Source organism: Pseudochaenichthys georgianus, chromosome 9 (genome assembly GCF_902827115.2).
Source record: "Pseudochaenichthys georgianus chromosome 9, fPseGeo1.2, whole genome shotgun sequence".
NCBI lineage: Eukaryota > Metazoa > Chordata > Actinopteri > Perciformes > Channichthyidae > Pseudochaenichthys > Pseudochaenichthys georgianus.
The window spans coordinates 46,109,541-46,121,777 of NC_047511.1; the positions used below are offsets into that span (position 1 = coordinate 46,109,541).

General features: G+C 42.3%; 1 protein-coding gene across 3 annotated transcripts in view; it reads right to left on the reverse strand.

Annotated features, from left to right (window-relative positions):
* Positions 1-4,446, reverse strand: part of tacr1a (tachykinin receptor 1a) — an 85,600-nt gene extending 81,154 nt beyond the window's left edge. For all 3 annotated transcript variants that reach the window (XM_034090743.2, XM_034090744.2, XM_034090745.2), the window contains exon 1: positions 3,855-4,446. In XM_034090743.2, coding sequence (XP_033946634.1) covers positions 3,855-4,249 — 395 coding nt within the window. In that variant the 5' untranslated portion in view covers positions 4,250-4,446. The remainder of the gene's footprint in view (positions 1-3,854) is intronic.
* Between the last annotated feature and the right edge of the window lie 7,791 nt (positions 4,447-12,237).

Sequence of the window (12,237 nt, forward strand, 5' to 3'; positions counted from 1 at the left end):
AAAACATCCATTTATTGAAATACAAATAATAATTTGAACAGTATCTTTTCAACTGTTGATTACCCTGAACGTATAATTCAACTGAAAAAACAATACAAAAATAAATGATACATTTAAATAAATAATATCAAAATAATAAATACCAATAAACAAGATCAACAAATATTTTCGGAGCGCACTTCCACAAGCTACTAAACATATATAAATATGATCAATACAAATCAATCAGATCAAATATGTCGCAGTGCACTGTCACAACCTAGAAAAGCAAAATAATAGTTTTTTTCGATTATGTTGTTTTCGTAATTGTGGCAGGCCAAAATCATAATTGCGATTAAAATACGATTAATTGCACAGCCCTAGTTTAACCCATAATGCATTGTTGCTTTCCGGGGCTTCCCCTGCGTAAGACTCACTACCAGGCGCATCAGTTTAATTCCCTTCAGGGTGTTTTTTAAGATCCAACTTGTGAAAGAATCTGCTGACATGAAGAGGATGTTGGTCCGTCTGTGTTGCGCTACAGGTGGAAAATAAGCCGGCATGTGACTTTTGTGTTTGAGAAGCTTCATCGTGTTCAAAAGACATGTTATGTGTAATGCTTACAGGGGTGGCGAATGAAAACCAAAGTGATGAAATACAAATGTTTTTAACTCGGGAGAGGCAGCAGGGTTCATTGTGCTTTTGGATTGCTGGAACTGGAGAGGAAACAAAACGTTATTCTCGTCTGGATAATGGATCGTTTCCCTGCGTAAGACTCGCTATCTGGTGCCTTTCTGTTGTGATAATACCAGTGAGGAGTGAGGACACGTCTGGTGCCTTTCGGTTCCTTTCTGTTGTGATAATACCAGTGAGGAGTGAGGACACGTCTGGTGCCTTTCGGTTCCTTTCTGTTGTGATAACACCAGTGAGGAGTGAGGACACGTCTGGTGCCTTTCGGTTCCTTTCTGTTGTGATAATACGAGTGAGGAGTGAGGACACGTCTGGTGCCTTTCGGTTCCTTTCTGTTGTGATAATACCAGTGAGGAGTGAGGACACGTCTGGTGCCTTTCGGTTCCTTTCTGTTGTGATAACACCAGTGAGGAGTGAGGACACGTCTGGTGCCATCCATTAGTGGATTCTAACTGTATTCGTGGCGTTGTGTTTTGTACCCATTCATTGGTACTTTCACATTTATCTTGTCCTTTTACTATATGCTCAGATATGTTTGTAGTTTTTACATTATCTCTGAGACAAATGTGTTTTCTGATATTGGGCTATAGATACATTTGAATTGAATTGAATCCTCAATCTTTATTTATATCCTGCTTTAAAGGTCCCCTATCATACCGTTTTTCATCAATATATCACAGGTCTCTGATATATCCAGAGCCTGTCTCTGATTGGCTGAAACACCAAACAGATCATTGCAGCATTACCCATAATCCCCTCTGTTTCAGCCCTGTTTCCAAAGTGCTGATTCTCTGTCTGTTACTTCAGATGGAAACCAGGAGCCCCTCCCCACGCCCCTCTGAGAGACATTTGGTTACAAAGAACTCAATGGAGCTCTAGAGGAGATTCAGGTAATAAGGGGGGGGGGGGGGGTTACCTTGGTTACTGATTGGCTAATGGTTACACAAGAAAAAATCTGATCAGCTCATTTTAAGACAGGTTTGTTATAGGAATGGATCAGGACAAAACAAATGTTCCTGAAACTTTCAGAGTCTCTTTCCACAGAGGGGACACATGTTGATGTAGAAGAGACATGAAGAAGAGGGGACACATGTTGATGTAGAAGAGACATGAAGAAGAGGGGACACATGTTGATGTAGAAGAGACATGAAGAAGAGGGGACACATGTTGATGTAGAAGAGACATGGAGAAGAGGGGGACACATGTTGATGTAGAAGAGACATGAAGAAGAGGGGACACATGTTGATGTAGAAGAGACATGGAGAAGAGGGGACACATGTTGATGTAGAAGAGACATGGAGAAGAGGGGACACATGTTGATGTAGAAGAGACATGAAGAAGAGGGGACACATGTTGATGTAGAAGAGACATGAAGAAGAGGGGACACATGTTGATGTAGAAGAGACATGAAGAAGAGGGGACACATGTTGATGTAGAAGAGACATGGAGAAGAGGGGACACATGTTGATGTAGAAGAGACATGAAGAAGAGGGGACACATGTTGATGTAGAAGAGACATGGAGAAGAGGGGACACATGTTGATGTAGAAGAGACATGGAGAAGAGGGGACACATGTTGATGTAGAAGAGACATGAAGAAGAGGGGACACATGTTGATGTAGAAGAGACATGAAGAAGAGGGGACACATGTTGATGTAGAAGAGACATGAAGAAGAGGGGACACATGTTGATGTAGAAGAGACATGGAGAAGAGGGGACACATGTTGATGTAGAAGAGACATGGAGAAGAGGGGACACATGTTGATGTAGAAGAGACATGAAGAAGAGGGGACACATGTTGATGTAGAAGAGACATGAAGAAGAGGGGACACATGTTGATGTAGAAGAGACATGAAGAAGAGGGGACACATGTTGATGTAGAAGAGACATGAAGAAGAGGGGACACATGTTGATGTAGAAGAGACATGAAGAAGAGGGGACACATGTTGATGTAGAAGAGACATGAAGAAGAGGGGGCACATGTTGATGTAGAAGAGACATGAAGAAGAGGGGACACATGTTGATGTAGAAGAGACATGAAGAAGAGGGGACACATGTTGATGTAGAAGAGACATGAAGAAGAGGGGGCACATGTTGATGTAGAAGAGACATGAAGAAGAGGGGACACATGTTGATGAAGAAGAGACATGAAGAAGAGGGGACACATGTTGATGAAGAAGAGACATGAAGAAGAGGGGACACATGTTGATGAAGAAGAGACATGAAGAAGAGGGGACACATGTTGATGTAGAAGAGACATCAAGAAGAGGGGACACATGTTGATGTAGAAGAGACATGAAGAAGAGGGGACACATGTTGATGAAGAAGAGACATGAAGAAGAGGGGACACATGTTGATGAAGAAGAGACATGAAGAAGAGGGGACACATGTTGATGAAGAAGAGACATGAAGAAGAGGGGACACATGTTGATGAAGAAGAGACATGAAGAAGAGGGGACACATGTTGATGTAGAAGAGACATGGAGGAGAGGGGACACATGTTGATGAAGAAGAGACATGAAGAAGAGGGGACACATGTTGATGAAGAAGAGACATGAAGAAGAGGGGACACATGTTGATGTAGAAGAGACATGAAGAAGAGGGGACACATGTTGATGTAGAAGAGTCATGAAGAAGAGGGGACACATGTTGATGTAGAAGAGACATGAAGAAGAGGGGACACATGTTGATGTAGAAGACACATGAAGAAGAGGGGACACCTGTTGATGTAGAAGAGACATGAAGAAGAGGGACACATGTTGATGTAGAAGAGACATGAAGAAGAGGGGACACATGTTGATGTAGAAGGACACAATGAAGAAGAGGGGACACATGTTGATGTAGAAGAGACATGAAGAAGAGGGGACACATGTTGATGTAGAAGAGACATGAAGAAGAGGGGACACATGTTGATGTAGAAGAGACGTGAAGAAGAGGGGACACATGTTGATGTAGAAGAGACGTGCAGAAGAGGGGACACATGTTGATGTAGAAGAGACGTGCAGAAGAGGGGACACATGTTGAAGAGACATGAAGAAGAGGGGACACATGTTGATGTAGAAGAGACATGAAGAAGAGGGGACACATGTTGATGTACAAGAGACATGAAGAAGAGGGGACACATGTTGATGTAGAAGAGACAAGTGGATGTTGCCCAATAGGTGACCTTTAGCTCCACACACCCACCTGTCCAGCGCGATGGCCGTCATGGAGTAGATGCTCGCGAACACCGCGGCCACGGGGAAGAAGTTGTGGAAGCGGCAGTAGATCAGGCCGAAGTACCACTCGTTGTGCACGGCGTAGGTGAAGTTGATGACGGTGTTGAAAGCGGACATGGAGGCTTCCGCGAACGCCAGGTTGAGGAGGAAATAATTGGTCACAGTCCTCATGCGTTTGTGAGCCATAATAATCCAGATCACCGTCACGTTGCCCACCACGGACACGATCACTATGGAGCTGTACGCGAGGGCCCACAGCGCGATCCTCCACGCGGGCTGCACGAACTGGTTCCAGTACTCGGTCCCGTTGGTGGAGTTGGTGGGGACAGTGGGGCTGTCGGTGATGTTGAAAAGAGGATCCATTGCGCTGGTTGGAAAGTCTAAAAACCGGTGGAGAAAAACAATCTAATTCATTGCGCAAAGAAATTCAAAGTTTCAGAAAAGCGTGCGAGGTTCACGTGCCCTTCACTGGGTTTGGAATAATAACTCCAGTGTTCAGAATAGTGGATCTGTCGCTATGCAACACCTTTGGCTGTGCGTAAAAGCGAAAACGCGCCTTTTACGCGCATTGCAGCACACGTCTGTGATCCGCTCACTGTTCACACACACTTATCCCCCTCTCTCTCTCTAACACACATACGCGCTCTCCGTCTCTCTCTTTTCTACCGGGAGCCAATAGGCAGCCTCTTCACAGTTATTATGAATATGGATGAGCCCAGGTATATCATGCTTTCCATTCCGCAGGATTATCATGCCTTAAATACCTCTCATCTGATTAAATGGGCAAGAGAATAGTGTAAACAAATTAACTAAATGAAACCTAGTTGACCTCTTAAATAATTACTAATATCATTTCCTTTGTTAGAGGTTTATGTGTAAATATGCAAATCAGGCTTTGCTTTATTAAATAGAAATGTATGATGCAAAAGAGTTACATCGGCCCAAAACACTTTCATAAAAACGTCCACTTTGTATTGTCCCCCGGTCTCCCAGCTGTGTGCGTCACTCTTTAGTGTCCCCCGGTCTCCCAGCTGTATGCGTCACTCTTTAGTGTCCCCTGGTCTTCCAGCTGTGTGCATCACTCTTTAGTGTCCCCTGGTCTCCCAGCTGTGTGCGTCACTCTTTAGTGTCCCTCGGTCTCCCAGCTATGTGCGTCACTCTTTAGTGTCCCTCGGTCTCCCAGCTGTGTGCGTCACTCTTTAGTGTCCCTCGGTCTCCCAGCTATGTGCGTCACTCTTTAGTGTCCCTCGGTCTCCCAGCTGTGTGCGTCACTCTTTACTGTCCCCCGGTCTCCCAGCTGTGTGCGTCACTCTTTAGTGTCCCCCGGTCTCCCAGTTGTGTGCGTCACTCTTTAGTGTCCCCTGTTCTCCCAGCTGTGTGCGTCACTCTTTAGTGTCCCCTGTTCTCCCAGCTGTGTGCGTCACTCTTTAGTGTCCCCTGTTCCCCCAGCTGTGTGCGTCACTCTTTAGTGTCCCCTGGTCTCCAGCTGCGCATGTGTTGTCAAGTTGCTGAAGACGTTTCTTCACGTGTTTTTGGAACATTTGTCTTTTTATATCTGCATCGTTTCTGAAGCTGCAGCGTGTTCTGAAATCTTGTGTTTGCACATACAATTGAGGCTTTATCAAATGCTAACATTTGGGGATTGAGGAGAAATCTACAGACACAAATAGACTAGTTAATAGAATTAACTGATTTTTGAGTGAAGACATGTTATGGAAGCAAAATAGCCAGAAACCTATAATTAGCCAGTGCATGAAACACACATGTTCCCCTCTAATGTCCCCCTATGTTTTAGACATGTTGTAATGTAATGAAGTGTCTCCGTTATAATGTCTTCCCGCTCACCCCCTCTTGTGGATTTACAGTCAGTGCACATGCGTCAGTTGATTTACAGGAAGTGAACACACGCACGGTGATAAAATCAATGACAGTAATGGAGCATGCTTCAGAGACGGTTCCTTTACATGTTTTGTAGTGAACATTGTATTGTAATACCACTCCCCGACACCTTGTAAAAACTCAACAATAATGACTGCACTCATGGAAGGAAAACCTGCAGCAGATGTTTATTGGTAATACCTTTATCTTGAACAGCACAGACTTTTTGATTTTATTTCAAATATATTTTTAGAGTTTCTTTGTATATATCGTAATTTCTTCTATACAATTTTTATATTAAACACAGATTCACAATTCACTAAGATCAACAATAATATCATCTTCAGAGAGTTGGTTCAAACCGGGAAGAGGTGGACGAAGTACCCACATCCTTTACTTAAGCAATACATAAAAATACAACACAAAGAGGTTTAGAAAATACAGTAAATTGGAATTAAAGAAGACATATCTTAAACTGCTTGTTGTAATAACATGTGGACTTTTAACATATGCACAGACAAATGTGTATCCAAATAAATACATTTCTATATATAAATGAAGGCAAGACACCTGTTCAGATCAGCCTGTGGAGCTATATGTTCCCTGTTACTGTCCCTTTGTGTAGTTTTTAAGTGTATTTTCTAAATTGTTAGGGGTCCTTGGGTGCTTTGAAAGGCGCCTCTAAAACACAGAAAACATTTATTATTTCCAGAGCTCATACATACAGGATTTAAGAGCAAGGCTGCCTCCCTGGACTTCCTCAAGTCATCATTACAAACTCAACCCCTGCTTCCACTCCTACTGCTATTTATCTATGTTTACTTCATTATTTGCCCTATTTGTTTGTTGGTTTGTTTTTGTGTCTGTCCTTACACCATGTGAAGCGGCCTTGGGTCCCTTGAAAGGCGTTATACATAATTGAATCTATTATTATTATTATTATTATTAAAGGTGAGGTAGGTACATTTGAGAAACCGGCTCGAGATCGCTAGAATTTGAAAATACACAACCGGAAAAAATCTGCCACTTCCTTATAGAGCCCCTCCTCCAACACACACGAACGCGCACATGACCAATGAGGGCACGAGATAAGTTTGTGCCCCGATGGAAGGCTGACAGGCAGGTAGGCACGGATTGGTTGTACTTTTTACAGTATTACGGCTTCTACAGATGACATTTTTTTATGGATTTTTTGTCAAAGCACTTAAGATATTAATTGCTATCGGGATGTTAAGAGCATTCCATGGAATATAACAACAAGTGTATCTCGAGCCGGTTTCTGAAACGTACCTACCCCACCTTTAACTAAATAAAAAAATGTATTTTCAAAAAAAATAATACAATTTCTGCCAGTTTTAAATTCTCCAGATTCCGTACACATTTCCAATTGTTTAAATATCCTCATGAATAAATGCACACAGTTGCTCCATTACCCACAGTAGCCTATTATATTCCATAAAGCCACAACATGATTAGCATTCAGCAGCAGGAGGAGGATCCGTCACACAGCAGGGAAGAATGTTGGAAAAAGAACAGACACTTTTCTTTCGTCAGGCCATAATTCAGCACGACAAACAGAGCGCAGAACATCATGCAGTTCACATCCGACACACTCCACTTTCTTCTCCCTCGCTCTCCTCGTCCTCTCATCTTCATCGCCTGCAGGCACCAGCTTTCATGCAGCCTTGTTCCGAGTTAATACCAGATTACCCAGAACCCCCTGTTCCTCTTGTGGGTCCTCCTCGTGAGGTTCTTCAACTAAAAGCAGACGAAGAAATGCTGTGTGTGAAGACTGTGATTCAATGTTTTTCTAACCTGTTATGCTATTAAGCTTTTTAATACCATTCAATATGTTCCTTACAGTAGATCACTTTTTATTTTATTGCATTTTGAAGCACCTTGAAATGACGTTGTTTTAAAGTGTGCTATATAAATCAAGTGTATTATTATTCAAATGTATTCAATTGAGGATGAGAAAAAGGTGTCAGTAGAGCATTTCTCCATCTGTCAAAAGAACTGTCCAGAGACACAATTCTTGCCCACATTTCGATAAATTACCACCAAATTGTTTTCACCTAATGTCGTTGCCTCTGTCTGTAGGTATACGCTATAATTGAATGTCTCCTTTCCACATGCCGTCAGCGATCTGACTCCTACCCCAATGACCCCGGCAAAACACCAATCAAAATGCTTATCTCCTCCCACGATGATCCCGATGATACAGATGGTGTCACGGTGATTCTGGTCCTCCAGCAGAATCAAATCAAGTTTTATTTATATAGTACATTTTTAAACGATTTTTGGTCGAGCCAAAGTGCTGTACATATAATGAAAAATACCCTACAGTAGAGACACTTTACAGCAAATACAACGGCACAGTTTGTGCAGAATATCAAGGACAGCATCTCTCCAGGCAGGGATCCATCGCAGCTGTCAGCGGAGGAAAAGCTAAAGAGGTGAACACACTGATAAGATATACTTTCCCATTTCACCCTATTTACATCTGCTCCCTGTTGCACTGCATATCCATGACAATTGAATAACCTGTAGCTCTATTCACCTTCTGCTTTGCCAGCTCTCAGGCACTTCCAAATAGCCTTATTATGTGTTGGTACTGCCGGTAAAAGCACAAATGCTATATAACGCGAGCAGCTTTATAAACCTTTACTTGCCAAAGAAACAGCTTTTAAGCTTTTTAATGAACTGTTATTAAGAACTAACACCGATCCAGGCGAGAAACTCACCATTTAGATTATCAATATGTGATTCATTTATCCAAATAACGCATTTTGGGGAATTTATGTAAATGTTTGCTGGCTGTATTAGAGCAACTCGGCTTTACAAAAAAAAGTTGTTATAATTACTCTCACTACATATACATTCTAATTCCAATTGAGAGAGCCACCAATGTGCTAATAGCTAGCTGGACAGCTAACGTTCGCTAACTAGACAGAGTGATAGCTCCATGGGAGAGATAGATATATAGCTGACAGCTTTTTAGATAGCTCACACTCACGAGTTGGTGGATTGCAAATATTAGCTATCTGGCTAACTAGCGAATGTAAGCTATAAACATCACACTGACAGAATGAATGACTCATCACGCCCAACATTAGCCACCTTTAGCTTAGCGGTGGTGACGTGAAGTCATGTGACTGTGCTGTAGTTCCTTTATAGCCCAACATTAGCCACCTTTAGCTTAGCGGTGGTGACGTTAAGTCATGTGACCGTGCTGTAGTTCTTTTATAGCCCAACATTAGCCTCCTTTAGCATAGCGGTGATGACGGGAAGTCATGTGATCGTGCAGTAGTTCCTTTATAGCCCAACATTAGCCGCCTTTAGCTTAGCAGTGGTGACGTGAAGTCATGTAACCGTGCATTAGTTCCTTTATAGCCCAACGTTAGCCACCTTTAGCTTAGCGGTGGTGACGTGAAGTCATGTGACCGTGCTGTAGTTCCTTTATAGCCCAACATTACACTCCTTTAGCTTAGCGGTTGTGACGGGAAGTCATGTGATCTTGCTGTAGTTCCTTTATAGCCCAACATTAGCTGCCTTTAGCTTAGCGGTGGTGACGTGAAGTCATGTGACCGTGCATTAGTTCCTTTATAGCCCAACATTAGCCGCATTTAGCTTAGCGGTGGTGACGTGAAGTCATGTGACCGTGCTGTAGTTCCTTTATAGCCCAACATTAGCCGCCTTTAGCTTAGCGGTGGTGACGTGAAGTCATGTGACCTTGCTGTAGTTCCTTTATAGCCCAACGTTAGCCACCTTTAGCTTAGCGGTGGTGACGTTAAGTCATGTGATCGTGCTGTAGTTCCTTTATAGCCCACCATTAGCCTCTTTTAGCTTAGCGGTGGTGACGTGAGGTCATGTGATCGTGCTGTATTTCCTTTATAGCCCAACATTAGCCGCCTTTAGCTTAGCGGTGGTGACGTGAAGTCATGTGACCGTGCTTTAGTTCATTTATAGCCCAACATTAGCCGCCTTTAGCTTAGCGGTGGTGACGTGAAGTCATGTGACCGTGCTTTATTTCCTTTATAGCCCAACATTAGCCGCCTTTAGCTTAGCGGTGGTGATGTGAAGTCATGTGACCGTGCTGTAGTTCCTTTATAGCCCAACGTTAGCCACCTTTAGCTTAGCGGTGGTGACGTTAAGTCATGTGATTGTGCTGTAGATCCTTTATAGCGCAACATTAGCTGCCTTTAGCTTAGCGGTGGTGACGTGAAGTCATGTGACCGTGCTGTAGTTCCTTTATAGCCCAACATTAGCCTCCTTTAGCTTAGCGGTGGTGACGTGAAGTCATGTGACCGTGCTGTAGTTCCTTTATAGCCAACGTTAGCCACCTTTAGCTTAGCGGTGGTGACGTTAAGTCATGTGACCGTGCTGTAGTTCCTTTATAGCCCAACATTAGCCTCCTTTAGCTTAGAGGTTGTGACGGGAAGTCATGTGACCGTGCTGTAGTTCCTTTATAGCCCAACATTAGCCTCCTTTAGCTTAGCGGTGGTGACGTGAAGTCATGTGACCGTGCTGTAGTTCCTTTATAGCCCAACATTAGCCGCCTGTAGCTTAGCGGTGGTGACGTGAAGTAATGTGACCGTGCTGTAGTTCCTTTATAGCCCAACATTAGCCTCCTTTAGCTTAGCGGTGGTGACGTGAGGTCATGTGACCGGGCTGTAGTTCCTTTAAAGCCCAACGTTAGCCAGCTTTAGCTTAGCGGTGGTGACGTGAGGTCATGTGACCGGGCTGTAGTTCCTTTATAGCCCAACATTAGCTTTTTACTTCAGAAATCAAGTGGTGTTAATATGTGGAGATTATCTTGCTGAAGAAAACATGTAAATATCTTAAACGTTTGTTGGACACAGAGATTATTTTCTGCAATAATCCAAAATCACATTTGCCATTTTGTCTTTTTCTCCTCCAATAATCAATATGCCACTTACGATACATCTTCATCTGTCCGATATATTAAAGATTAACAAAGACATCTTTAGAACAAGGTCAGCGGGAGTGAAACTAAATGACAGTGACGTCAAATCAATCCTGCTTCTCCTAATGAGGATGTTGACAGACTGCATTAATCGAGCACTCACGGACTGATATTATTCAATTACAATGATTTTTAGTATATTATGATGCTGCTACTTTTGTATTACGAAGACTTTTCATTTCAGGACTTTAACTATTAACATATTATATATTTTTTTACAATTTAGTAGTGCTACTTATACTTGACTAAAAAAGATCTGAGTCCTTTTTCATCCACTTTAAATTAGATGAAGAAACTTTAAATAGCAAACTGGGCTTGAAAAATGACTTGATTTAGACTAAATAATTTAATTAAAATGTCACTTTTTATAAAAAGGGCTTTATAGCTGTTGTTTATTGAAGAATGCCAGGTGTCATCACCAAAATAAATATATCGCTTAAGGGCTTTTTTCTCGATCCAATCACAGCTAACAGAAAAACAAGTTAGTTGCAGGTGATGCAGACGAGGACGATGATGAAGACGATTTGTTTACTTCACCTCTCCTCTGATGATTTAATGATCACAATCAGGCTGCTGAAGTTAATGGAGACACTTTGCTGATTCCAGGAAAAAAATTTCCATTTTTCAAAGTTATAGAAAAGCTATTTTCCCTCCGTGGCAGCGTGAATGAGTCCCAGGAGACGGTAACAACAGCAGGTAAAAAGAAAGACTTCTGCAATAATATTTCATTTATCCTGAAAAATTGGGTTCTGTCGCTTTGTTTTTAATAAAGAATAACAATAACAAAAGTTTATTTAAAGAGTCCTCTCCTGCTGACGTTCAGGTGTATATCAGTATGTAGTGTCTCTACTTTAAAGAGTCCTCTCCTGCTGACGTTCAGGTGTATATCAGTGTGTAGTGTCTCTACTTTAAAGAGTCCTGTCCTGCTGATGTTCAGGTGTATATCAGTACGTAGTGTCTCTACTTTAAAGAGTCCTGTCCTGCTGATGTTCAGGTGTATATCAGTATGTAGTGTCTCTACTTTAAAGAGTCCTGTCCTGCTGATGTTCCGGTGTATATCAGTAGGTAGTGTCTCTACTTTAAAGAGTCCTCTCCTGCTGATGTTCAGGTGTATATCAGTATGTAGTGTCTCTACTTTAAAGAGTCCTCTCCTGTTGATGTTCCGGTGTATATCAGTAGGTAGTGTCTCTACTTTAAAGAGTCCTCTCCTGCTGATGTTCAGGTGTATATCAGTATGTAGTGTATGTACTCTAAAGAGTCCTCTCCTGCTGACGTTCAGGTGTATATCAGTGTGTAGTGTCTCTACTTTAAAGAGTCCTGTCCTGCTGATGTTCAGGTGTATATCAGTACGTAGTGTCTCTACTTTAAAGAGTCCTGTCCTGCTGATGTTCAGGTGTATATCAGTATGTAGTGTCTCTACTTTAAAGAGTCCTCTCCTGTTGATGTTCCGGTGTATATCAGTAGGTAGTGTCTCTACTTTAAAGAG